The following is a 25540-nucleotide window of genomic DNA, read 5'->3' as shown; positions in this document are numbered from 1 at the left end:
ATTATATGTAAAAACAATTGGAACTTTATTTATTATACTTTCATACATTTGTTTATAACATACTTTTTGTCACAAAACAAAATTGTAAGGGATTTGATATTCTTAAATAATAATATAACTGCAATAAATATTAAAATCAGATTAGAAAAAATAGTGACAAATAAAAAATACAAATTGTAATGAACATATTGATTAAAAATATTAGTAGGAAATAATATATTCAAGTTAAAATGTCTTAATTAAAATGATTAGCCCAATAATATACATGTCTAAAAGACGTCATAAAGACGTTTTCACGACGTCATTTGGATATATATATATATATATATATATAAATTGATGCAATTTTTTAAAAATTAATATCTTACATTTTAACATTAATGTATTAGCTCTATTATATTTTTCTAACTGATGTGTTCATTATATATTATTGATTTATCATTATATTCTTTCTATTCTGATTTTAATAAATACATTATTATAAAGACAACTTTTGAAGCATGTTATCTGAGCGAGAGTTTGTATATGACCAATAAGATGGCACTTTATGTAAGGAGTGTAAAGCTTTCTCGTTTCTCCGCTAAAAACTTGCTCGATAAAAGCATCTTAAAGTGTTACGGAGGCACTGCTCGAGGGCTGTACCAGGTGTGTCTACGAGCGGAATTTATTTCGAAAGCCGATCACATCATTGATTATCGACCAGTACCAGTCTCTCCGTTGGCACTCGAACTCTTTTCAATCCTGCACTTCTTTCGTGACTTAAACGGCACGTACATATATCGTTACTATCGCCACTTCGAGATCGTAGTCATCCTCATTTCTTGTTTTTTCAAGAAATAAGTTCTATCACGTTTCCTTTCTTGATGATAGTCAAGTCAGAAACGGAAACGCGACGTCTCTGGCTTTCTCAGGAACGATTACTCACGAAAGATCATAATTAAGCTGACTTTTATATTACCGCATTGATTTTTTCCTTCTTTAGTGCCGTCATTTTTGCCAGTTTATTGCTTACAAATATCTAGAGAACGATATTTCAAGCGTGACATGTTGTACGGTAATACTCTCTTATTACCGGAATTCATCAGCTTTAAAGTTTAATGCACGCTTTTCTATCAACCTATATCTCATTGGCGAACGCTTGTATAAAGCAGGTAAATGGATCAACATCCAGGAAGTGTTATCGATAAAATGATGCACGTAACAATTGCACGTTGCGATCTGCCACAGGTGAACTTAAAATTATTGTGTGATAAACTCACACTATAAACTATTATACTCTGACAGAGAACCATCGTCATCACTGCGGGTTAGCCACCATTACCCTCAATACGTCTTTTTGTTTCGCTCGTAAATTCTAGCAATCCGTGCAATGAATCTCAATTTTCGAACCTTTTCTACAAGTAAGGTACGAATTTATGTGATTTTCTATTCAACGTTGCTGAAATATATGCTTGTCTTGATCAAATCTAACAACTTGTGCATTGTATTATATAATACAATTCACGAGTAAACGCACAAAAAGCTATAATTAAATTGAGCCATCCTCGAGGGTATGATTCAACATAAAGTAACTCGATATAAAACGTGAGCATGACGTGTAATTTATTATACAAAAAATATGCCGCATTATTATACTTTTATTTAAGCGTAATCCAAATTCTACATTTCTTTTTCTTTCTTTTACTTTCTTTCCTTTTTCATTGTTCTCGCAATACTACGAATACTATTTATAGAACATCGATAAATGTATTTTATGATGGCGATGCGATAACAAAGAATAATTTTTTTCATCGTTAGTAGCAATTAGTGCAATGAGTTCCGATCGTGTCCAGCGATGACATCGAAAGTGAATTTAAAGGGGAATAACGCGAGCGAAGTTTTACAATCTTCTTTTTCTTCCTCGTTTTTTGTCGCCGCACGAGGAAGCCTCGGTAGAAAATTGCATCGTATTACTTGCCATTCGATGACCTGAATGTAGGTCTTACAGAATTACAAGCATTGCGTGAGCTCGGTATCGATCGCGTGCAATCGACAAAAAATCAAAATTAGTGCATGCATGTCTCACGCGCGAAACGTTCTCTTTCATGAAGAAAAAAAAAAAAGAATGGCATACCGCTGACAATAACAGAGTTGCTTCGTGTCTACTGTTAATCGAACTAATCTCTTTCGCATCATACTTAGTGGTAAAATTAATTTATTAATAAATGATAAGATAATAGAGATTACAATTTTCTTAAAATCAATTAAAAATATAATCATTAAAAAGATATTATCGCATTTTTTCTCTTTAGCTATAAGTTTACTTTTAATAAATTTAATTAATTAATATTTGCAATATTTTTATAGCAATTTTTAATTATTTAGTAAAATTATTACAGCATCACAGATCATATACCGATGGGACCGATGTATCGTCGATTAATTTAACGACTAATTGCGCAATATAGTAACAGCGCATGAAATTCAACCTTCCACCTTTGATCGAATTCTATTTTCCTCAACTTCGGTACTAATAGGAAGGTTGTGCTATCCTGGATTACCCCATATCGCTGCATCTACGATCGCTCCTTTTAATTAAAAGCTGGTCGAAGTTGCGCTCCAGGTTGTAATTGAGGCCGATTTTGTCATTCGGGTTTCGATGGGTTCATCTTCTCTCTTCATGGGGAGTCCGCCCTTATTCAAACGTGTCAACTTAGTCATATTATATGACGCATCCGTGTGCACATGTGAACGATGGAGTCGAACACGCTTACCGGGTCGGATCAATAACTCCAGGAATGGGCACTTGCCGGCTGGCAAAGCTGCGGAGCAGCCTGTTTCTGGTTTTCCAGTCGGAAACGAAAGCGGAAGTGGCCGACGTGCTTAGGAATTCCACCCAGATGTACTCTCGTGATACTTTTCTCGCGAGAATCCACAAATTTGAAAACGGAACGGTCGCATCTTCTTCAAGAATAGCTCGATTTTATCCAGGGCGATTAAACGGCGACTATCTTTATAGCAATTTTTCAACTTCAAAGATTTATATGCATCTTGAAAAACTTATCAACTTTTGAATTATTTTTATTAACATACAAAATAAATTAAGAATGTAATAACATGCAAAAATAAATTAAGAATGTAAAACAAAATTTTTTTCATAAAACTTTGCTTTCAGAAAAATTGGCTTTAAATATTTACCAGGTACGTGAATCTCGACTTTAATGAATCTCGCTGTAGACAACAATCTCGGCTCGTGTTTGTGTTTATTGTATTAGATAATCGAGAGTGCACAACAAAACAGGATATTTATGCACGATGAATTTGATTACTTTATAAATTGTTGAAGATATTGTTCGAAAACAATATGTTTCATATGAAAAAAATTTATTTTACGTTTTCAACTTAATTTTTCTCATAGATTCACCCTTTTCTCAGGTGTATCATAATTTTTTAAACATCCTATATATACTTTTTAACAATTTTTATATAACTTATCGTATTTATATATATTTGATAAAACTAACGTATTTATATATATTAATTTGATAAAATATATGTATTGTGAATACGCTAAAGGTATTCTCTTTCATAATTCCCTTCGATTTAAATTTTTAGAATATGCAGTAATCACGATTGCCGGTCGTAAAGCAAGATACACAGTTTGACAGAATGAATTGCTTTCTCTGGTGCAGTTATTTCTAACGATCCGATATATTACTCCAGCCACGTGTTCGCTGTGATAGAGTTCGCGTAAAATTCCCACCGTGTGTTATATAGATTTCTCCATCTTGGCAATTAGACAGACGAAGAAATAAAAATATATCTGACGAAAATATTTTTTTGGAAATCTTTATGTTCTTTCTTGACAGAACACGTTTTTTTGGAAGAGGGATAAAAAAAGAGGAGACCTTGTAGATATATAGATTAATGAAGAGTAATGTCGAAATACCCAGAAAAATAATCGCAAATGTAACTAAAATCGCACGCAATGTACGTAACTTATGATAAACTATTTTTTACTTGAATGAGATTTCATCGGGCACTTAAACTATTATATTTATGCGTGCGAAATGTTATTTTAAGGTTTATTTCGTGTCTCCGACCGAGTTAATTACTCACAGCCACGATGACGTGATCAACTGAAAGTAATTTGATCCACTTCTAAGTCACATACTGTAAATTGAAAGTAAAATTCATAGTTTGGTGAAAGCTTTTATCTCTGTCAACAAATTATTCCAACCTACTCTAGAAAATTATTTTTAATGGAATTTATTTCTAGAATCTAACGACACCCTACGCCTTTTTAAATAGATATTCGTATTGATTTAAATGAATTTTCCTATTTGCGACAGAAATTATTCTAATTTTAAACTGATGCGCAATCTTGAAGATAAGTATCGTGAAACAATGTGTTATATATCCGTAAGGATGACTGAAAACATTTACTTCGAGAACAAAGTCAATGTTGAATCCGAACTTAAACTCGAGGCTGACGTTCCACAATGATGTCATAGCACAATGATTAATGATCAACGGAACCGCGAGAAATTATAACGATATATAGAATCTAAAGATCGATACACGTTTCCGATCTGACGATTGCAAGATATAATTGTTAGGCCCGCACAAGAAACGTTGCTCCTTTAGTTACCGCTCCTAAACACGGACTTCTTGTCTCGTGGAGTAATTTTACAATGTTACCAAGGTTAATCGATGTAGATCCACAGCAATACGATCTGTTTCGTAGCTCCGCGCCAGTTATGATCGTTCGCGTGTCTACCTCCGTTTATGTTCAGCTCAACCACTTTTACCTTCTACTCCTTAAGGTCTACGTCGGTCGAAATCACGCTTATGGTTGTACGCAGTTAGTCGTGATATATCGTATGTACATGAGGGGTTGTAGTTGTAAGGTTCATTGTTTGAAAATTGGTTGTTTGTTTTTAATGTATGAAGAATAAATTGATGAGATTTTTTTTAAACAGAATGCATTTTTATTCTCGGACGTCACGTTTGTAGCAAATAATAGTATTTTAATATTAATAATTCTAAATTTTTTAATAGAAAACTTGATTTCGCGTAAATGTTCCAAACTTTATCGAATATTTTTCATACGAAAATTAAGTTTGAACAGTTTTGTTCATAAAGATAAGAAGAAATCTTTTTAATGATTAATAAAAACAGGCGAAATATTTTTTATTTTTATTTAAAATTGTTCAAAAAAGTTTTATTATTTAATTAATTTTTTTATTTTTTAATATTGTCACATTATTAAACTGAAGTATCTAATTGATTACGCACATTACTGCACTGAGAAAAATTTCTGGTTGAAAATGAATAAATCAGAAGATTCTAGTCATATCAAGTAGAATTCTTTTTGTCTCAATTAGAATTATAATCGATTCAACCAGAAAATTATGATTTATTCTATTTTTAACCAATTAATGCAACCAGATTTTGTCCAGTGTTCTATTCACTGATAGAGTACTCGCACTTGTAAAACACCGTTGGTAATTGCTGTCGGTTTGATTGCTGTAATCTCGTCGTCATAGCACATAATATCTGTGGCACGTAGAGAACAGGTTGTAATTTACAATTGAAAGCTGTCGTCATTGCACGCATTGTAGGATTATACCGAAATAGACACATATATACAATTCTGTCGAATATCATATTTTGGCTATGAATTATTCATTTAAATGTCGGAGACTTTTAGATATTCTAATTTCTGATATGTTAATAAGTATTGTGAAAAGATAATATATACATATATATTAAAAGAATTCTTCTGAAGTAATGAATCCATAAAATCTAAATAATACTACGGAATAGAATGTGTAATACAATTTTTCTCCATTAGCTTCTCCATTGATTTTATATTAATTATTAATTTGTTTTACAACTAATATTTATTAATTATTCTTATAGTTAAAGATAAAAAATTGTTTTTCCACATTTTTCCTATGTTAAATGTAAAATTTAAATTAGAGCTTTCCGTTAACTCTCTCTCTCTTTTTGGTACAAAACGTATTCTCTTCTGGCACATCTCCGATATCTTCTCCGTCGCTTTTATCACGTCGTAATTCAGTGTCTCTAGTAGTACGAGACAAAAGTAGTCTTCGTCTGACACGCTGCGACATTCATTCACATTGTAGTCGACAATGATGTCGATCACTTGGTTCGTGAACTTTCACGAAGACTCGTTAGTCACATGTTTACGCAACAGGTTTACGGGGAACCATATTGACCAAGGAGAAGTTGAGGTATACCCCATAAGAGTACGTGAAAGAAATCGATATGGATTCGCAGCAAACCGCGAACAGTGTGGCCGAACCTGCTTCGAGCCACGGAGAAACTATGGTAAGCAACATAGGACGAGATACATAAAATGAGATACATGAAACACATAGGGCGATTATTAACAAGAAATCCAAAAGATGACAGAGATTATATCTTTATATATCTATCATATGATATTTAATACTAATAAACCAATAAATGAGCTCGATCTCGTTACGATTAAAAAATTGCGACTTCTTTGGAAGACAAAAATAAAGATCTTACTCGTAAACATAACGCTGATAGCATCCCTCGAAGCGAATTAATCGCGAAGTCAAGTCGTTCGTGGCTCGATCCTATAATGAGTCGAAAACGGTGGCAGGCACGGTGAAAACGGCATGACGAGACGTCACCGACCCGCATTATCAAAAGATCGATAAAACTCAGGGCCACTATTTCGCGAATTTCGACTCTCTTTAGCGACTGCAGCTCTCTTGCGGTTTCTACATTGTTATCGTCGTACATTTTAGCGTTGTGCGGATTAGCTTGCAACACGAAATGTCGCGTTAGAAACTAACAAAATTGAGCTGTGAAAATAGTAAAATACTGACGATGATAGCAAACAATCACTAGTATGTGGCCCTAAAACGCATTCGAAATTGACAACGAGAAGGTCAACGATGGTTTTGTGTCGGAAGTCACGGTTACAAGATGACGCATAAAATTGAGTTAACGTATGTAGACTCGCAATTTGAATCTCAACATAACGAAAAGATCGATGGTACTAAGGTCAAGGTTAATATTGCCGATCACAATTTGTGCCTCGTTGCGCCAATAACCTTCGGTTTCTTCATATGTCGTTGAGATTATCTCGCATTACGAACGTTTTCGGTGCCAAACTGTACGTTTTAGATCTAACTGCATATCGAGTTAAGGTATCATAATTCATTCAAATCTATCTAAAAAAGAAAGAATAAAATCGACATTTAAACGAAGGCAGGAAACTTGGAATTAATTGAATATATATTCATTCGCTTTCTGAATACTTTATAAACAGAGATCATTAAGTTTAGATTTCGACGTCAGAAACGCATGAATATGTATGATTTATATATTTCACGAGAATAAAAAACATGACTGTGCTAGTTTAAAGTATTTTACAGTTATTTTATATAATATCGTTAATGTCCCTTTTAAACAATTCAAAACATTTCAAAACGAACAGTTTTAAAAGCTCAATATAGTCTCCAGATGATTAATAATATTGTGCAATATCACATATTATGCAATAATATTGATTATCTAAAAATTGCTTAAGCAATGCCTTTTAAACTTACGATGATCATATCTCTATTGCGCCAAAATTGATTCCAATAAATTATAGTATCAATTTCTACGTTTTATTCAAACTATAAAGCACTGCGGTTATAACAATATATTCGGGCAAATAGTCCAACATATTAATAAATTGGGCCTTTTTATAGAATATTTAGTAATAACTAATTTTTTATAAATAAAAAGAAATAAATAGCTTATAACGTAATATAACCGGAAAGCTATCTCTAAGCTCGTTTGTTTTCTGTCAAACCGATTTATCACCGACTAGTACACATTTCCGCACAGATATACGCGACAAATACTATTCTTCCACAGGTGAAGCCAAACGCTCCTTTACCACAGCAAGGATTTCAGGCGCGACCGCAAGGTCCCCCTCCGTCTCCGAGAAATTCGATAAATAATGGTCCTATAGGCGTACTTCGACCTGGACCACCATTACGGCGATTAGATAGCCGTTCCTCTTTAGGTCCACCGCCAGCCTCGGGTCAATTCGTGCAGCTTAGGCCTTACGGTCCGCCAAGACCACCGGGGGGTTCTTTCCCTCCAAGGTCACCGCAACCCGGCCAGCTGCCTCCACAGAATCCGTTACTACCTCCGAATCAACGTTTTGTGTATTCCCCGGGGATTCGAGGTCCCCCGCCACAAGGAGCAGGAGGTCAAAGGCCACCCTTCGTCGTTAACCAACAGGCATATCAAGCGCAGCAACAGCAGCAGCAGCAGCAGCGAGGTGGCAACGATCCACGATTTCAACGACCGGACGTCGCACCTTCACAAAACGAACCGCGACGACCTAGCCAAGAATCCATTTTCCCACGACAGTTATTGAGAAATGACTCGTCGGTAAGCCTGCAGCGACAGCACCTTTTGTCAAACGAGGAAATCAAGCAACCGACACGACCACGTATTGTTATTGAAAAGATGGCGGACATCAATGAGACAGGCGCTGATAAACCGGAGGGCTACCTGCAGAGAAAGAAATCCGATGTTCGCGAAAATGGCGAGAACGACGACGACGATGACGTCGTGATGGATAATAACAAGTCGCCGCGACTCTATGGCAATGGTACTTCTGAGGAATTGATGAATGGTTCCAAATCGCCCTTAATCCCGAGAAAACTCGAAGATGTTAGTAGACCCGCGAGCCGACCTGGAACAGCTACTACTGAAAGTAAGGTGGAGCAAATGGATGATAAACAAAACATACCCTCAAAACCAAGTTCTGCTAACATCGATCATACGGCAACGTTTAGTTCTCAAAGTAGACCATCTTCCGCAGTAAATGACAAAGTAGAAAAAAAGGAGGGACAACTCGCTGGTGTACTGTCAAAAGAGATTAACGTTGCATCCGAGGAAATAAAAAAATCCAGCAGTCCGTATAATGACGATGCACAAAATGTCGAACAGAGCTTGAAGACTCCTTCGAAATCTTCGGACAATTCGCGATCTGCTACTCCATCTTATCTAGACACTCCTCATAACGCGGAACAGAACAGAAGTCCGGATAAATCGCGTTCCAGCACTCCAGCTCGACTGGAGCCACCTAGAAACGCGGAACAAGGACCAAAGACTCCAGTTAAGTCTCCGGATAAGTCGCGTTCGAGCACTCCAGCCGGCCTGGAATCATCCGGAAACGCAGAACTGGAATCGAGAACACCGGAGTCGAAGTCGCCAGATAAATCGCGTGCGAGTACCCCGGCTTCGCAGTTGGCGTCATCTCCGAATGCGGAGAGAGAGCCGGAAGCCGCGACGAAAACGCCCAACAAATCACGTTCGAGCACACCTCAGGCTCGAATAGACTCGAGTAACATCGAGACAGACAAATCCGCCGAGAATCCACACCGCGACAAATCCGCCGAGAGTATTTTGCGGGTGAAAGAGTCCAGTAGACCAGCGTCATCGTTGAGTTCGACGAGCGAGAAAGGCAGCAAATCGCCGAAGTCTCCGAGGCCACCCGCGACACCAGGGAATCGAGACAAACTGTCAGGATCAGTTTCACCCGAAGAAGTAAAGGGCTATGATAACGGACAGCCGAGAATGCTGTCTTCCAGTCGTAGCCCGCGATTACCGAAATCACCTGTCGATAGCGGGAAACAAGACGAGAAAAAGAAAACGTCCTTCGTCGAAGACTCAGTTATCGATGAAAAAGCGAACAAAACTTCAGCAGCGATGTCAAAGCCCACCACTCTCACAGTTAAAAGTCCAACATCGGCGAAACCAGACGACGAGAAGAAAGCTGCAGAGAAAAAAGGTCCTTCCGCCTTCATGCGCAAATTGAATAAAAGAAAATGTTTATAATTTCTTTCACAAATGTCAATTTGTTTACATTTGTTTGCTTCTTAAAGATTCAGAACGACTATTTTCTTCCATCCTCTCCAGAAATTTGATATATTATAAGATAATTATAAAACTAATTTCTCAAACACAGAAATTCTATTTCTATTTACAGAATATTTAAAATTAGCTTAGCTCTCTCGTTAAAACAGAATATTTTGAAATTTATTTATAACAAATTGATAATTTTACGAAAAACTACTCCAATTCTATATTCGAGACTGTTGAGACTTTGCTTCGCAGCGATACAATTCTGACGTATGCATATATTTAACTAATCATTACGATGTAATAATATATTGTTCTTTTTTCTCACAGCGGTCCAAAACGGCAGAGCGAGAGAATCGGTTAGCGGGGTAAGTATATATACATCTTAAATTACATTTATATCTGTCTGTTCCTTCTATTTTTATACATCGTAGTATCAATATAATATCTCTTTCCAATATATTAAAATTATTTCAAATAGGCACAGAATACGAATGGAGATGACAAAAGATCGAACGCAGGATCGCCTACGAAATCCACTAAATCATTACCGAAAACTCCTGACACACCTACTTCGACCGCTCAAGATAAAAAGAGTAAGTATTTCTTGTTCTATATTAATTTAAAAACAGGTTAATCTATACTTTGCATAAACAAAGTCTGACATATACTATCAACGCTAAGGCATTTGATGATTATCCTAATATCATAAAAGTTAGTGTTCGTTTCATATAAATATAATTGCATCTTTTTTACATTGCTGAGAAATCGGACTGAATGCCATAGAAAAAATTAGAGTAAGGACAATGTTTAAAAAGTTCATATTACATTAATGTAACTTGCGTCCAAACGATCTTGATTTTGAATCCTGCAGAATTGCCGATGAATAAAGTTCAAGTTGGCGCTGCACCCTCCCCGAATCTGAAGACTGTACGATCGAAGATCGGTTCTCTAGACAATGCAAGTTACAAACCGGGCGGTGGTAAAGTAAAAATTGAAAACAGGAAGCTCGACTTCAGCAAAGCGCAACCGAAGATCGCCGCGAAGAACGAGAAGTATGCGCCCAGTGGAGGCGACAAGAAGGTTGATCCCTTTCGATCTCGTATTAAATTAAGCATCTAATTGCCGATATATGTAAAAACAAATAATTTCCACATTTCTTACGCCCATTTCTGCCAATTAATTTAATTTTAATCTCGGTTTAACTTATTTTTCATTTTTTTCTAGTTTTAAGAATTAGATAAAGATAAAAGAAGAGAATAAGTTAAACCAATATTAATTTACATTAGAAGAAACGGGCATTAGAGAATATCTTTCTTTTCCTTTCCGATTTTCGTTAGATATAATAAAAAATAGTATAAAAAACAGAATTGATGATTTACTTCGATGGATTTGAATTTCAAAGCTTTAGCATTAAAATCTTCAAAAAATCAAAAAATTATACAATTATTAATTTAATATGTTATAGTTAATAGTAATGAACATATTTTCATAATAAAATATACAACTATATTTACGAATATATATATTTTACAAATATATTTTTATTTTCTTTCTTTCTATTTTTCTATTCGCACAAATTTTTCAAAACTTTAAAGTTTCGAAGGCACCTTCAACAATTCGAAGGTAACTTCGAAGATTCGAATTCTTTCGAAGCTTCGAGGTTATCAAAGTAACAGCCCTAATCAAAAGTAAAATTGAAGAGCGAACACGCATTATAGATATCACGAAATTACAGATTTCTCAAGTGAAACTTCAGTGGAATGCCAAGTCCAAAATAGGCTCTTTGGAGAACGCAACTTACAAACCAGGAGGTGGTGACAAGAAAATCGAAACGGTAAAACTCGACTTCAAGGACAAAGCAAAATCAAAAGTCGGATCCAAAGACAATGCGAAGCATATTCCTGGTGGTGGCACCGTCAAGGTGAGATTGGAGTAGACTGTTAGACATCTGTTGTAGTTTAAAACCAGTTTTATTATAAGCCAGTTATATCAATTTTTTAGCATATTAATCAATTTTTTACTTTTTAATGTTCTTGCAAATATTGAGATTCCCAATTAATCGAAATCCTTAGTTCAAATATTAAGTATCATTGTTTTTAATTCTAATGATGCTTTAATTAATATTAGCACGTTACATGTCATTCTCTGCATCAAGCAATTAATCCTAAAAAGAAATTTTAATTATCTATTGCATGCATTTATATGTATGCGTTTACATTCACATTTGTATTTGTTAGTACTTTACTTTTGGCATAATCCTAAAGAACGAAGAAGCAATAAAATTATATTATATATTTACTGTTACAAAAAGTCGTTACATAAATTCTCATCTTCACACAAATGATTCACGGATGGCTGATTCGGTGACAGAAGCTTAACTGACATAGAATGCATTACAAATGCAATGCTCGCTTCGTTCATTTTATGTCATAAAAATATCCGAGTAATTACTCAGTATACGCTAGTCCAAATTTCATTGCATGCGGAATGCTGGCATAGGTAGCAAAATATATACGTACATTATATACTCATACATACATATATATATGTATATATACATACGTATATCCCGAACAAAGTTATTTATAGTTTTGAAAGAAGAATGATGATCCAGCAAGAGGGAACAGCTATGTATTTTGACAATTTTAAAGCAAAATTAATAATTCCAAGTTGTATATTACTTTGTGACTTTCAAAGCGATAATTGGAATTATTAATTTTACTTTACAATAGTCCGAAATTTTTAGCGAAAAAAAAAAAACATTTGTTGGTCCGTCCAGAACATCGTTATTTCTGTTAAAACCTGAATCAAAAAACATTATCATTGGAAGCCGCAAAACCCAATTGTGCAGCTAATTCGTACACGCATGTTGTCTATTGTCATTATTAACAAGCCATTGTTATTTCTTGATGTTCAGTCCGCAACTTCGCCAAAGGCACCGCAGGAAACGAAGAATGACGTGAGTATATCATACAGCTAATGAAATAGCGTGCAAATTAGGTATATCATGTGTCGCTTTTTCTCTGTCTTCCTCACTCCGCTCTTTATGGCCTTCGTCGTCTGATCATGACATCATGATTCAAATTAATTTCTTGTACTTCGTTAAAATCGTGAAAGTAAAAATAAGTAGAACTAAACCTTACAAACGAACAACAGTATATATCTTCTACATCGATATTCCCATGCTGGAAATCGCTATTTATAATCAGAATGATAGATCAGCCAGTTTACCTTCACGATTTACGAGATACCAAAATGTGCTTATCATCACTTTGCAATAAAGTGGTAAAGTTCTATCTATATCACCGGATATAGACGTGAGTAAGTAAAATGTACATTGGATGGGAAATTTAAGCATGTATTTATGCATGTTTCTAAATTTATTTAGATTCTAGGTCAATCGTCACTTCTGCTATCGTGTTTATAAATCTAATTTCATTGACGAACGAATATTATAATAAGTATGCTCTATTATCGTCTATTTAATTATGTGAGAAAAACAGGAAGAATCTTTTACTCTTTTAGCTTTTTATTTTCACTTTTCTCTAACTGCTTATTAAATAGGATTTTATTGTCAAATGAATAATATGGTTCTCGTCGTTCATTTTCTTAGATCCCGACGCAAAAAATAGACATCAAGGCCGAAAGCAAGATCGGTTCGTTGGACAACGTGAAGCACAAGCCGGGTGGTGGCGACAAAAAAATTTTCAACGACAGAGATTATCTTCGGCAGACGAGTTCTAACGTTGAGAGCTTGAATGGCAGCGGGTCCCAGGTATATTTCTTTGCAAAGTATGAAAGTCTTGAGAATATAATTTCATCACGGAACTTTATATTACTTCATTACTTCCTTTTTGAGAACTTTTGCGCAGAATTTCTCTGGTCTTTTTTTTTTTACAAAGGAACATAATGAAAAGTTCCAAGCCGACAACATTTCTTCTCGAGATTTTTCGCATTTAATCTGCACCTATGTGCTTAAACACGCGTTGCATGCGTATTCACAATAGCATATATATATACACAGCACATTTAAATACCAGTCCTTATAGATAGATAAATATTTGCCAAAAATATTATATATTAATAATTTTAGAATAATATTCGAAATATTGTATTGGATATCATTTTAAATATTTACTTGAATTCTCTGATAAGACTAGTTTCTGAGATAAAGAAATTATTTATTTGTTAAATATTTTATAATATTTCTGACTGCAAAACTGAGAGAATTCTTTCTCTAAAAAAATTTAACGGAATGAAATAGTACCGTTTGCTAACTATATTGATTTTATGCATATTTTTATATAGTGGAGTACAAATGACGCTTCCTTCTATTTTCTATTTTTCACGTTCTCTATCAATTTGAACTATTTCTACTGGTTGTTACCTTCGCAAAAATGCATCGTGATTACGCAATTGCGGTCTCCATGTAATATCTGTGATATGGATATCACAGATATTAAGGGTCATCAATTCTGCGTTTTAAATTAACCTTTACAGGACGGGAAAGTTACAATTAGTGGCACTGAGTGTCATGCTATGAAGCAGAAATACAATAAAATAATAAATTATAACAAATCTTACTTGAGAAGAAAAACTGCAAGATTTTAAAAATAGACTCCCGCTCTTTAAAGGTTAAACTTAATCGTAATGCAATTGTTTTTATCTCTTTTTAAATTTAATTCGCAAGAAAGGAAAAATTGAAGAAATAATTAATAAATTATAATTAAAATCAATCGATATTGAAGAAGCAAATTCTAAATCAATAATATTACGGATTATGCACAATAATAATCAGGATAAGCCGCATGAAACGAGATAGGAAAATTTGTTTTGTGGGAAAATCTTTTAAAACGTTATCTAAATTATTAAAATAACGTTTAATGGCAACATTGGTGGAATGCTAGCCTGTCTCACAGTCTGAAAAAACGCGCATTAAAACAAGGACTTATTTATTTTACTCATGCAATGCCCATTTATATCAATGTGAGTTAACTTTAATCTGGATTCAACTTATTCTTTATTTTCTTCTAATTTTAAGAACTAGAAAAAGAATAAAGTTAGTTAATCCGAGATTAAAATTAAACTGCATTGATAGAAACGGGCATCAGTCGATTTATTCAGTTCGCAAGGATGCTGCAGGCTTAATCCTGATATCGTGTCTTGTGCCCGCAGAGCCCCGTGCCCTCCGGCGCGATCACCGGCAAGAACGGCCTGCCAGCCTCGGACGAGAACCTGAACCAGGAATGCTAGGTCACGAAAAGTCGGCCGATAGACCCGCTTTAATTATATCATTTGCATATGATTAATCACGTTTATCCATCTACCCCCTTTGGAGGACGAACGAGCGCTGTCCTTGCGCGATCGAGAAAAACATTGAGATGTACGGTGCACGGAACTCCTCGAAAAAAGGAGCACCGCGATCGATATCTCGTCTACGCAAACGATAAAATTTGCGCGACGAACGAATTAAATCAGCGAGGCAGTTATCGCGTTGATTTGTTATCGAAGGCAATGCGAGGTTCTCGAGTACTTTTATTTCGCATTCACAGCGATTTTAGTTATTTTTAAAGAGAGATAAAGCGAATACGTCATCGTGCGTTGCGTGAAAACACCCTTTATTCAAAGACTTACGTAACAGAATTACGTAAATGCGCAAATCATAAAGCATACAAAGGAACCAAAGAACTGAAAAAAAAAAAACATTTTACTTTGTTGCAATATATACCGATAAGGAACGGATTTGAAAAACAATTTCCATGCGCATGAGAGCTCTTTGTCTTTTTAAGAGATAGCTTTTTTATCAAGGGTTCCTATCAAGATACATTTTTGCGATTTTTTAAATCATTATATCGACGAATTTTCATACGCCTTCGCTACGTGAATATTAATATTAATATTTGCGAACTTTTTCAATTTTTGATACGCATTTGTGCCATAATCAACATATATCACGAATTGCAACTTAATTCTTTCATATACGATTTTAATGTTTCAATGCATCATAATAAGGCAAAATCGCTTAAAAAATTAACAATGCGCGCGAAGATGACAAAGCTATCGACAAAGAAGAGAATAAATATAATTATAGATATGTCTTCAAATTTTATTTTGCAAACGACAAGAATGTGTAATTTTTTAAATTTAATTTATAATATTACTAATCATATTCAATTTTGCGAGTGTAAAACTGAGAATTTTATTCTTACTATTTAATTTATCGCTATAGTGTCATATTCGCTTTCGTATCCGTAGAAGATTCCAATGAAAGTACAAAAAATCACACAAACCCGTGCGTCGTTGTAACGTGTGCAGGAAAGACCATCGCGTCCTCTTAGGGGGAATAGACGTTAAACAAACGCGCGTACATTAATTTCCGCATGGGGAAGTCTTAACAGCCGACAATCCCTCGATATCGTGCGTACGTTGCATTTCGCCGGAATTACGGGGTACATACGTCATCCCGAATAGTTAAATCGCGAACGACGATACGTAGTTACCGTTCACGTGAGCAATCTTTGACACGTGGTCGATCTAATGATTTCTGAGGAGACGGAAGACTATAGCAATCTTGATCGACATGTATATGAATCGTAAGGGAGCGTTGCATGAGCTTCAGTTCATTATGGATAACTTAGCTTTTTGCGCCAAGTATGCACGCGTTGCAGCCGTGGCTATGATACAAAAAAAATTCGCGTTGTTGTATCTCATTGTGTGCGTTCCGTTTCACGCATTATATACTCATGATGTATCAGTTTATCCTTGTTGTTCACCGAATATTAAAAAAAGATAAAATGTCTCTCTAAATTCTTTGAAGTGGAATCTCTCTAAATGAAAAATTAGTCAGTCAATGAGTGACTCAATTTTCGATGTTTCAGAATAATTTCGTTATTCAGAATGAGATTCACTCTAAAAGTTTTAGAGAAGATCGCATGCGTGAAACGCAACGCTTTGTCAAAGCTTTATGCGCGGAGTTATCCAGGATATGTTCGGTGCAATGGGGTCGCGAAGGTGGAGAAGAAAGTGCCAGAAGAGCCGTGTAACACGCAGGTGAATCGCGACGTGTTCGCGTGAGACACCCATCAAGTACATTTGGATTAATTAGACAGATTGCGCTTAGACGACAGGACATACGAGATATTCGTGTAAACCTTACTGTAGATACGTAATCAACACATTGCATCCCACGAGTATACATAATATATAAGTATATATATATATATATAAAATATCGGTGGTGCGAAAAAAGAGCCATCGGGAGATGATCAGTGATGGTGAGTGTTTGTCAACGGAAAGGAGAGATCGATGGAGAATGCGTGTGGCTACGCCAAAAATAAAATCTCTCACTTTTACGTCACTACACTATCTTAGGTACCTCGTGCAATTTACACATCGCTAAAAGAAAAAAGGAAGGGAGTGGGGGAGATATGTATAATGCATTATTTACACTGTATTGCTTCCACATAAATTATTAAGAGATAATATGATTCAATTAACGTGCTGCGATATTTCACAGAGACAGAGAATGATAATTAACGTTTAGATCCTCGTAATTGTCACAAGTTACCACTTCATACGAAACGCAATAGTGTAACAACGCGTCCACTGCGCATCTGGATTAGGATCGCTCTGGAGAGACATTGTAATAATATTTTTGTTTTTAAATTTATTCCGTTCTTTGTCTCTCAACACCCGAATGCATCCTCCCCCAATTTTCTTGCTGAGAAAGAAGCGGTTGCGTCTCCTTTATCTCTTCGTAAGAATCTATCTTTATTTATCTTTATAAAAATACATGTAGAACGTAACTATTTAGTCTTATTATATAAACACTAAAAACAAAACGTGCAGCAAAAGATATGTGTGTAACAGTCGTCACGCGATAGGTAACATCCAGGAGCAAGATTCTTTGATTATATTCATTTTAAGGATCCATTAAAATCCGTCTAATCTAATCTATTAAAAAATTTTTAATTTATTAACGTTACGATATAAGAACGATTCTTTAAAAAATAAAAAATTAAAAGTGATGAAAATTTGTACTATTTGTAAATATTAAAATATTTGCTTTCAAATAATTATTGAAATTTCTACTTTCAGAATTAGGCGTTATATTTATCTTCTGTTGGAGAAACAAAATAAAATAAATGTAAATAGATTTTTCGAAATTAGTGTTCTGTTAAAATTAATTTCTTTTTATATATCATGTAAAATAGAATGATGAGATTTAAATATAATATCATTTCAAGCACTAGAAACTCAACTTCGCAGGCCTGTCAGTTAAAAATGAACTACTACTTCGTGCAAGATTTACAATACGGAGATTTATTATCGACCTTAAAACTGATTCCTGTTGCAGTTTAACACGAACGGTACCGACAAACACGAGTAGCTCCTCAGTCCTTCCTTATCGATACCTTTATCTACTTAGAAGTATTTAGAAAATTGCCATTACTTAAAAGGATAATACGCACAGCGTGTACTTCACCCTCACGTACAATTCACTCAAGATCCGCAAAAAGCATCGCTACCATTCACCGCCTGTCAATCAAGGTCAGTTTGCACATATATTATGTAACAAAGGGGTGCATCGAGTTATTAGCTCGCTGTAAGTGATCGATGACGACATTACTAGATGCACCCAAATGTATGACTCATCTTATTCCATCGTTGAGCACATTTATATATAAACGATTGTTGCGATTCCCCCAGATTCGAACTTCCGTGCAGGATGAGCCGAATTCAAAGATCAGAAATGACAACGAGATACCTCAGCCTCAACCGCCACCCTCAACGCCGACCAAGACGCGTGCCGTTGTGTCACCCTCGTCCGTTGTGACACCCCAAGCCGTTAGAAGCGGACTGGCTAGATCTCCGGAAGCCACGACACCCAGAGGGCAACTCATGCAGGAAACGGGGGGTCCAACCCTCGCAAATGGACGCGTATCCAAAACTCCCTCGCCAGATGTGACAAACAGCAAAGGCACACCGAAGGGTTATTCACCGGGGAGATCGCCAACTTCCCCACGTCCACCCAGCAGCTTACGCGTTAGATCCGCCGGTGATAAGTCTTCCCCCGAGACATCTAGAAAAACATCCCCTAGTACACCTAATAGAGCATCCCCCCGTACACCGAGGAAAACTCCATCCCCCAAGGAACTGCGTCTTCCGAAGCTAACATCGTCGCCTGTATTACAAGAAGCAAATCCAGCGGTTGCCGAATCTCATGAAAAAATCACTTTACCGAAATTGATCGAGCATCCATCGTCACAATCCGCCCGAATGGCATACTAGATCGAGCTATCGAATCAAAAATGTGATGAGCTTTTTAGCACTTTAGTACAAAATTTCACAGATTTTCAGGTTTTCTTATTTACGATTGATTTCAAACTGAGCTATTCTCGAATAAATTTAATTAATCAAAACTTAATTCATAGAATCTCACATAAATAAAAACTATCAAATTAATTTTTAAGAATTCATGTATGAAAGAAACCACGATCTTAAGCATTCTGTTTATTTTATAAAAATAAAAATGTAAATTTAATTAGTAACTTAGAAAAAATAACAATAGCAGTCAACAAATTACACTTGCTAAAGCAGACATCTTCTTGTTATTAACTCTAATTCTAAGATAAACTTTTTTTATTTTAGAACTAATTTCAATTAAATTGGCTCAAAAATAAGATAATAATTTGAAAAGAAATGGAACCGGGACTTGTACTCGCAAGCCCTATTTTTCCAATTAATTAACGTTTCTAATTCTGCACCTTCCGTATGTGGAAGATTAGTAGATATGGGAAACGTATTTAAATATAAATGAATCAACATTTATTTTTTTATATTATAAATGATTATATCATTTTACTTTTTTTATTCTTATGACAAAAAAACTGACCGAAATTTTATTATCTTTTTATTACATTTTTTAATAAGTCACGTATTTTTTAAGACTTTTTCAATAGCTTGATTATGAATTAATAATTTATATTTTTTAATACCACGCACAATTTGAAAAAATATATCTAAATAAAAAGATACATGCAATATACTATTGAAAAATATAATTGAAACCCAAATGTCATTGTGCAATGAATGGGAAATGGATGAGGAGGAGGGTATGAAAGATAAATGATATCGACAAATAAAAAATTAATATATACGTAAGATTTATAGTAAAAATATATTTAGCCTATGTCATACTTTTAGATTAATAATATCGAACACACATCTCAGTATAAAGTTACCTCCAAAATGATTTCGCATTTAAATTTTATGTAAAAACCTATAAAAATACAGTAAATTCAATCGGTCGTATAAATCTACATTAGTATTTTTTTGGCAGTGGAGGTGGAACTAATTTGACCTCAGTGAAATAAGGATGAATCAATCCTCTTTTTGCCGTTATCCTCTGATTAGGATCATACGTCAGCATTTTCTAAAAACATAAAAAAAATATAAGTATATACAAAAATGCGCACTTTCGCGAGATAAATGTTAGTTTTTCCTTACTGAAATTAAGTCTTTGGCATCGTCGTCAAAAGTCGGTAAAATGTCGTCTATGTTAGACGCCTCCCATCTTGGGAATCTAGATGTGTAGTCTGGAAGCTGTGACACCCCTGGCCAAATCGTTTCATCTGGTGTACCGAGCATGCGAAATATTCTAAATAACTGATCTATTTCAGAGTCTCCGGGAAACAGAGCTCTCCTGGTTGCCTATAAAGATCGTATTATTTTGCATACACCGCGGTTTCACCAATATTCAATAGACTCAGGTAACTCTCGCGTAATCTTCACACATACCATTTCCGCAAATATACAACCTAGACTCCATATGTCTATCGCACAGATATACAATTTAGTTCCTAGGAGAACCTCTGGTGCGCGATACCAAAGCGTGACAACCTCATGAGTATAAGTGCGAACGGGCACACCGATCATTCTGGCCAATCCGAAATCGGCCAGTTTTATATGACCCTCTCGATCGATCAATAGGTTCTGCGGTTTTAAATCTCTGTGCAATATACAACGGAGATGGCAAAAGGAAATTGCCTTCAGCAATTGGTAGAGGTAGCTCTGTAACACAAACCGTCCCGTTTTTAAAAGAAACACGCACGAATATAGGCATCACGAACGCGATGAAATGCGGCTGAGATCCGCGTTACCTTGACGAGAGCTGGTTCTAGGCCTCCTTTAACAGAGTCTAACAGCTTTTTCAAATCCTGCTGCAGAAATTCAAATACGAGGTACAGATGATTGTCGCCGTCTACGACATCGAACAACTGTATGATGTTTGGATGAGCGAGGTCTTTTAATAACGATATCTCCCTAATAGCGGTAGATGGAACGCCTTCTCTTTCCCTGATATTTAAAGCAATACTATTTAAATAGTCTAAGCAAAATTAAGTGACTGTATCTGACGAATATGCTAAAGAAATATTCATAGAAAGGTTTTCTTCCTTTTTTTTTAACGAAGAAAGTTTATAAATATATCTTACAAACATATACAACATATTAAACATAATACATACTTAAAACATCAAAGTTGCATTCATGGAAAGAATGGTTTTGCTAAAGTATATATATAAAAATTTAGTTACAGACCTTCTCTTAATCTTCTTAATAATATGTAAGCTCAAATTAATTGCTCAAAATTTTTTGCAGTATTACTCACTGTGCTTGAGTTTCCTACATAATTATTGTAATGGTCCAAAAAAGTTATTTTAAAATTTGTGTATCTGTACCTAAATTTTAAGATGCTTTAGCAAAATTGTTCTTTTCGTGTTGGTGGAAGAAGACAAATATAATAATATAATATAAAAGCAGTTCCATTGATTTCTGTATACCCAAAGATAAATGTTACCTTTAATAAAAATGTTATAATTACAGAAGATATATGTATACAATATACATATACAAAGTTTTTATCTCAAAAATAATCCTAACTGAACATATCTTAAATTAATAATTACAGTGTATTAAAAAAAATACCAAATTAAAAACCAGGCGAGCATGGCATAATGGGACAAGCTGAATAATGTGGTGCTACGAAAATTAGTGTAACGTGGCCCCCGCAGATTCAGCTGACCCCAATATGCAGATTGTTAGCAGTGTGTTAGCAGTGTGCACAAGCAAAAGCCCAGCTGATATTGCAGTTCTGCAAATTGATCATTTTTAACATACATAGATAATAGCCGAATTAAAATTTCAAATTAATTTTGTAAAGTCGTGATTAAATCAACAGTGCGCATCTTAATTAAACATTCATATTGGATGCTATTGAATTTATAAGGGTACACCATTAAACAACTAATATCACGCTATTAAATTATTCATATAATTTTACCTCCAAGTAACAAATAGAATTAATAATATGATCCATTTGTCACATTATTAATTTGTCACAAAAACATATAGTAAACGCATACAAATTTTAAAGTGGCAAACATAATTTGTAAAAATAATTCAAATATTCTTGTGCTTACAAGTTTCAACTAGTATTTTTATACAAATATTATTTATATATGGAAAATGTAATTTTGATTAAAATAATATTATATCAAGCATAAAAAAAGAGTAGATATTAATAATATATAGCTATGGGAATTATGTTCCAATAAAAGCTTAATAAAATAATAAGTTATATAAATCTACATATATAAATGATTAAAAATTCTTTATACAATATTTTTTTTCCATTAAAAAGCACAATTGGTTAAATTAAAAGAGTTAGTATAATATTAATGTATTTATTGTGTAATTATATAAATGTATAAATAAAGAGAAAAAGGAAGGAAAAAATACTTTTGCATTGTTCTCTCATGTTATCATTATATGTATATATGTAACAATACAAAAGTAATATAGAGTAAATTTCATGAAAAACAATTGACAATTAACCGAAAAAATTTCCTATTTATATCACTTACATCCACATTCTGCCAAATTTCTAATAGCAAAGATAAACTGAATTGTGCAGGATTTTGTCTTTGAAGATTGTTTTGGAATCTTCAAAGACAAAATCCTGACACAAAATCTGACTATAGAATTTTCTCGAAAACGCTCTTACCAGGATTTAGAACTCTGGCCCGCGTTTATAGAAATTGATATTCTAAACGGTGAAAGAGAAAGAGAAAGGAGAGGAAAAGAGACAGAAGCGATTTGTTTATATTTCTCAGTAAGTTTATGGGACCGAACGTACGTTTCTAGCCGGATTTTCTTGAGCGCCACCAGCTTCCCGGTCAGTTTGTCCCGGGCTTTGTAGACTACCCCGTACGTTCCTTCCCCTATCTTCTCGATTTTCACGAAGTTGTCCATAACCTCAACGTTGCCGCGCTCGTCGTCGCCGCCACCGTGAACTCGGGGACGCCGTTCCTCGGCCAGGGCCGCCGTCGCCGCGCCTTCCCTGACCTTCTCCACGGTCGACGCCGTCGTTGATCCGTTTCTGCGGAGTGTTGTCGATACTTCGGAACGCCGGGAATACGATTAGCTCGTTGTGAGCCGTTTATTGCCGCCTGTTTATCAACACGTTGGAGCTAAGTGCACTCAGCCACAGTGCGCGCCCACAGTGGCCATTTTTATTTTTTAGAAAAGGCGGAAAGAGGAATCGATAGCGCGAATCGATGGACTTGTCCTCGAGATCGATGGTCGTCAACCCGCGTTAAATAATCGACAACACAATGGGGGTGAATGAACTCTGATCTCGCACGCGACATAAATGTAAATAATCCTCATTGAGCAGCCATTAATTATAAAAAAGAATTATTCGCAAGAAATTATATATATATATATATATAATCCTGGAATTATTAATTATATTTTCTTTACATTAACACTATTCAGAAAATTTATTCACATATTTAAGAATTTTTTAACTTTTTTTATATTTACTTCATAAATCACAAGAATAATTAAACTATTTTATTTTAAAGATAGATAAATAATAGATATCAGATTAAATAATAGATTCAATAGTCCGTCATTTGTCTATCGATTATTATACGATTTATTACTAATTATTACTATATATGCAAAGGAACAAAAAATATGTAAGGTTTCTTCCTTTATTTTCCAAACTTTGTTCAACGTATAGAAATTTTTTGTTAAATTTTCTCTCTCTCTCTCTCCACATATATTTAATTTAAAAAATACCTAGGATCAGAAAACAAACAGCACGCACGTAGTCTCGTTATGTAAAAATAAACTTGAACGTTAAACAATCTTATTAAATATTATTTCCAGTAAAATTTTAATAACAAAATGTATATTAAACTTGATTAGTACTTGGATAAAATTTCACAGCATTCCAAGATTAAAACTTTATATTAAAATTTATATTTGTTAATACTTCACTTCGCGATATTAAAGTAAAAAAAAATAATTCAAGTAATTCTATTTAAACATCCATTTTTCAGAAAAAAGTTTTAATAATCTTTCAATAGTCCCAATTAATAGAGTATAAATAATCATTACTATAAAATAATTATACTTAAAAAAGCCGATTCCTTCGAAAAAGGATATGGTATCTCTTTCGTAATTCAATATATTTTTTATAAACTATAGATGCTACCGCGTCTCTCTTGATTCCAATTGTATTAATAAATGCTTCTTTCAATAAATTCGTTAAATAAATACATATCCGAATCTTCATCTATTTATTCATCGCAATCGCGCTACACGAGAATTCTGACAATTGAGACATTATTGTTCAAAATCATTTTGCCCTTTATATTTCTTCAGCATCGTTCAATAGCATGCTTCTCTATCTCATAACTAAAATTCTTTAAATTTTCGTGCTTAACATATTCGAGATTACTTAATTGTCGTCCGTTGGAATGCACGAGTATCGGAATTATAACATAGCATTCTCAAGATTCAGTTCGTTTTAAATCTCCGAATTAAGCAATGTCGCGATTCTCTGAAGAAGATGTATACAGACTATTCCTTGTAGTCGAATTTTCTACACTTTCTACTTTTTACCATTCAATGCGCAATATTATATACGTTTTTTTTTTATTCTAACTTCAAGAAAATGTGATTTGTAACGCGGTTACAAAGAATGGGCCTGTAGAATCAGGACATTCAGTGTGAGGAGATAAATCGAATATAATTCGAATATGATCTTTAACATGTACAATACATAATTTCCATCACCTAAGATTGTCAAACACTCAAATCCTCCCGCATACATCAGGTTTTGATTTCGAAAACTCCCACACGCACGCATTACATTACGGATAACATAATTGGGTGCGGCTTACATCGTTTCATCTCGCAGAGATGCATGCATACGGAATAAAAACCATTTTGCTGAAGTATCTAAAAATTAAAAAATAATTTTGTTGAGCTATATATAATTATGTAAAAAACTCAAGCATGATGAGTAATGTTGCAAGATATATTGACAGTCTAGCAATTAGCTTGAGTCTCCTACATAATTATTTTAATAGTTAATAAAGTCTAATAAAGATACTTTCAGATCTGTATTCAGCTAAATTTTTAGATACTTCAGCAAAGTCGTTCTCTCCGTATGTAACTCACTCCCATACGCATTCCTCGATTGTTCTTAGCTCTCATACGTACAGCAGTTTAAATCTAATTACGAGTAGAATGATTACGATACGTATTC

General features: G+C 34.5%; 3 protein-coding genes across 3 annotated transcripts; 2 read left to right on the top strand and 1 right to left on the bottom strand.

Moving 5' to 3' along the window:
- The first annotated feature begins 6281 nt into the window (after positions 1-6281).
- LOC108778682 (microtubule-associated protein tau) lies at positions 6282-17905 on the top strand. Its single transcript, XM_018545921.1, has 9 exons — positions 6282-6336; positions 7909-9841; positions 10243-10280; positions 10394-10508; positions 10787-10995; positions 11651-11836; positions 12833-12874; positions 13529-13690; positions 15091-17905. The coding sequence occupies exons 1-9, from the start codon at positions 6334-6336 to the stop codon at positions 15166-15168; spliced, it is 2766 nt and encodes a 921-aa protein (XP_018401423.1). The 5' UTR covers positions 6282-6333; the 3' UTR covers positions 15169-17905.
- Positions 17906-18531: 626 nt separating this feature from the next.
- LOC108778667 (extensin) lies at positions 18532-19206 on the top strand. The gene has a single exon (XM_018545901.1). The coding sequence runs from the start codon at positions 18532-18534 to the stop codon at positions 19204-19206; it is 675 nt and encodes a 224-aa protein (XP_018401403.1).
- Positions 19207-20075: 869 nt separating this feature from the next.
- LOC108778672 (cyclin-dependent kinase 2) lies at positions 20076-23607 on the bottom strand. The gene is made up of 5 exons (XM_018545909.1): positions 23114-23607; positions 21078-21273; positions 20716-20988; positions 20425-20628; positions 20076-20350 (listed from the first exon to the last, which is right to left on the bottom strand). Exons 1-5 carry the CDS (start codon positions 23227-23229, stop codon positions 20240-20242), a joined length of 900 nt encoding a protein of 299 aa, XP_018401411.1. The 5' UTR covers positions 23230-23607; the 3' UTR covers positions 20076-20239.
- Between the last annotated feature and the right edge of the window lie 1933 nt (positions 23608-25540).

This window comes from Cyphomyrmex costatus, unplaced genomic scaffold (genome assembly GCF_001594065.2).
Source record: "Cyphomyrmex costatus isolate MS0001 unplaced genomic scaffold, Ccosl1.0 scaffold506, whole genome shotgun sequence".
Taxonomy (NCBI): Eukaryota; Metazoa; Arthropoda; class Insecta; order Hymenoptera; family Formicidae; genus Cyphomyrmex; species Cyphomyrmex costatus.
The sequence above is the reverse complement of the archived record's forward strand: the minus strand, read 5'-3'. Positions and strand labels throughout refer to the sequence as shown.

Coding starts and splice junctions, on each gene's coding strand:
- LOC108778682 (XM_018545921.1), top strand. Junction 9,842..10,242: donor GAAAGCTGCAGAGAAAAAAG/GTCCTTCCGCCT, acceptor TTTTTCTCACAG/CGGTCCAAAACGGCAGAGCG. Junction 10,281..10,393: donor CGAGAGAATCGGTTAGCGGG/GTAAGTATATAT, acceptor TATTTCAAATAG/GCACAGAATACGAATGGAGA.
- LOC108778667 (XM_018545901.1), top strand. CDS start 18,532: ATGACGACATTACTAGATGCACCCAAATGTATGACTCATCTTATTCCA.
- LOC108778672 (XM_018545909.1), bottom strand. CDS start 23,229: ATGGACAACTTCGTGAAAATCGAGAAGATAGGGGAAGGAACGTACGGG. Junction 20,629..20,715: donor GTTGTATATTTGCGGAAATG/GTATGTGTGAAG, acceptor CGATCTTTATAG/GCAACCAGGAGAGCTCTGTT. Junction 20,351..20,424: donor ATGCCAAAGACTTAATTTCA/GTAAGGAAAAAC, acceptor TTATGTTTTTAG/AAAATGCTGACGTATGATCC.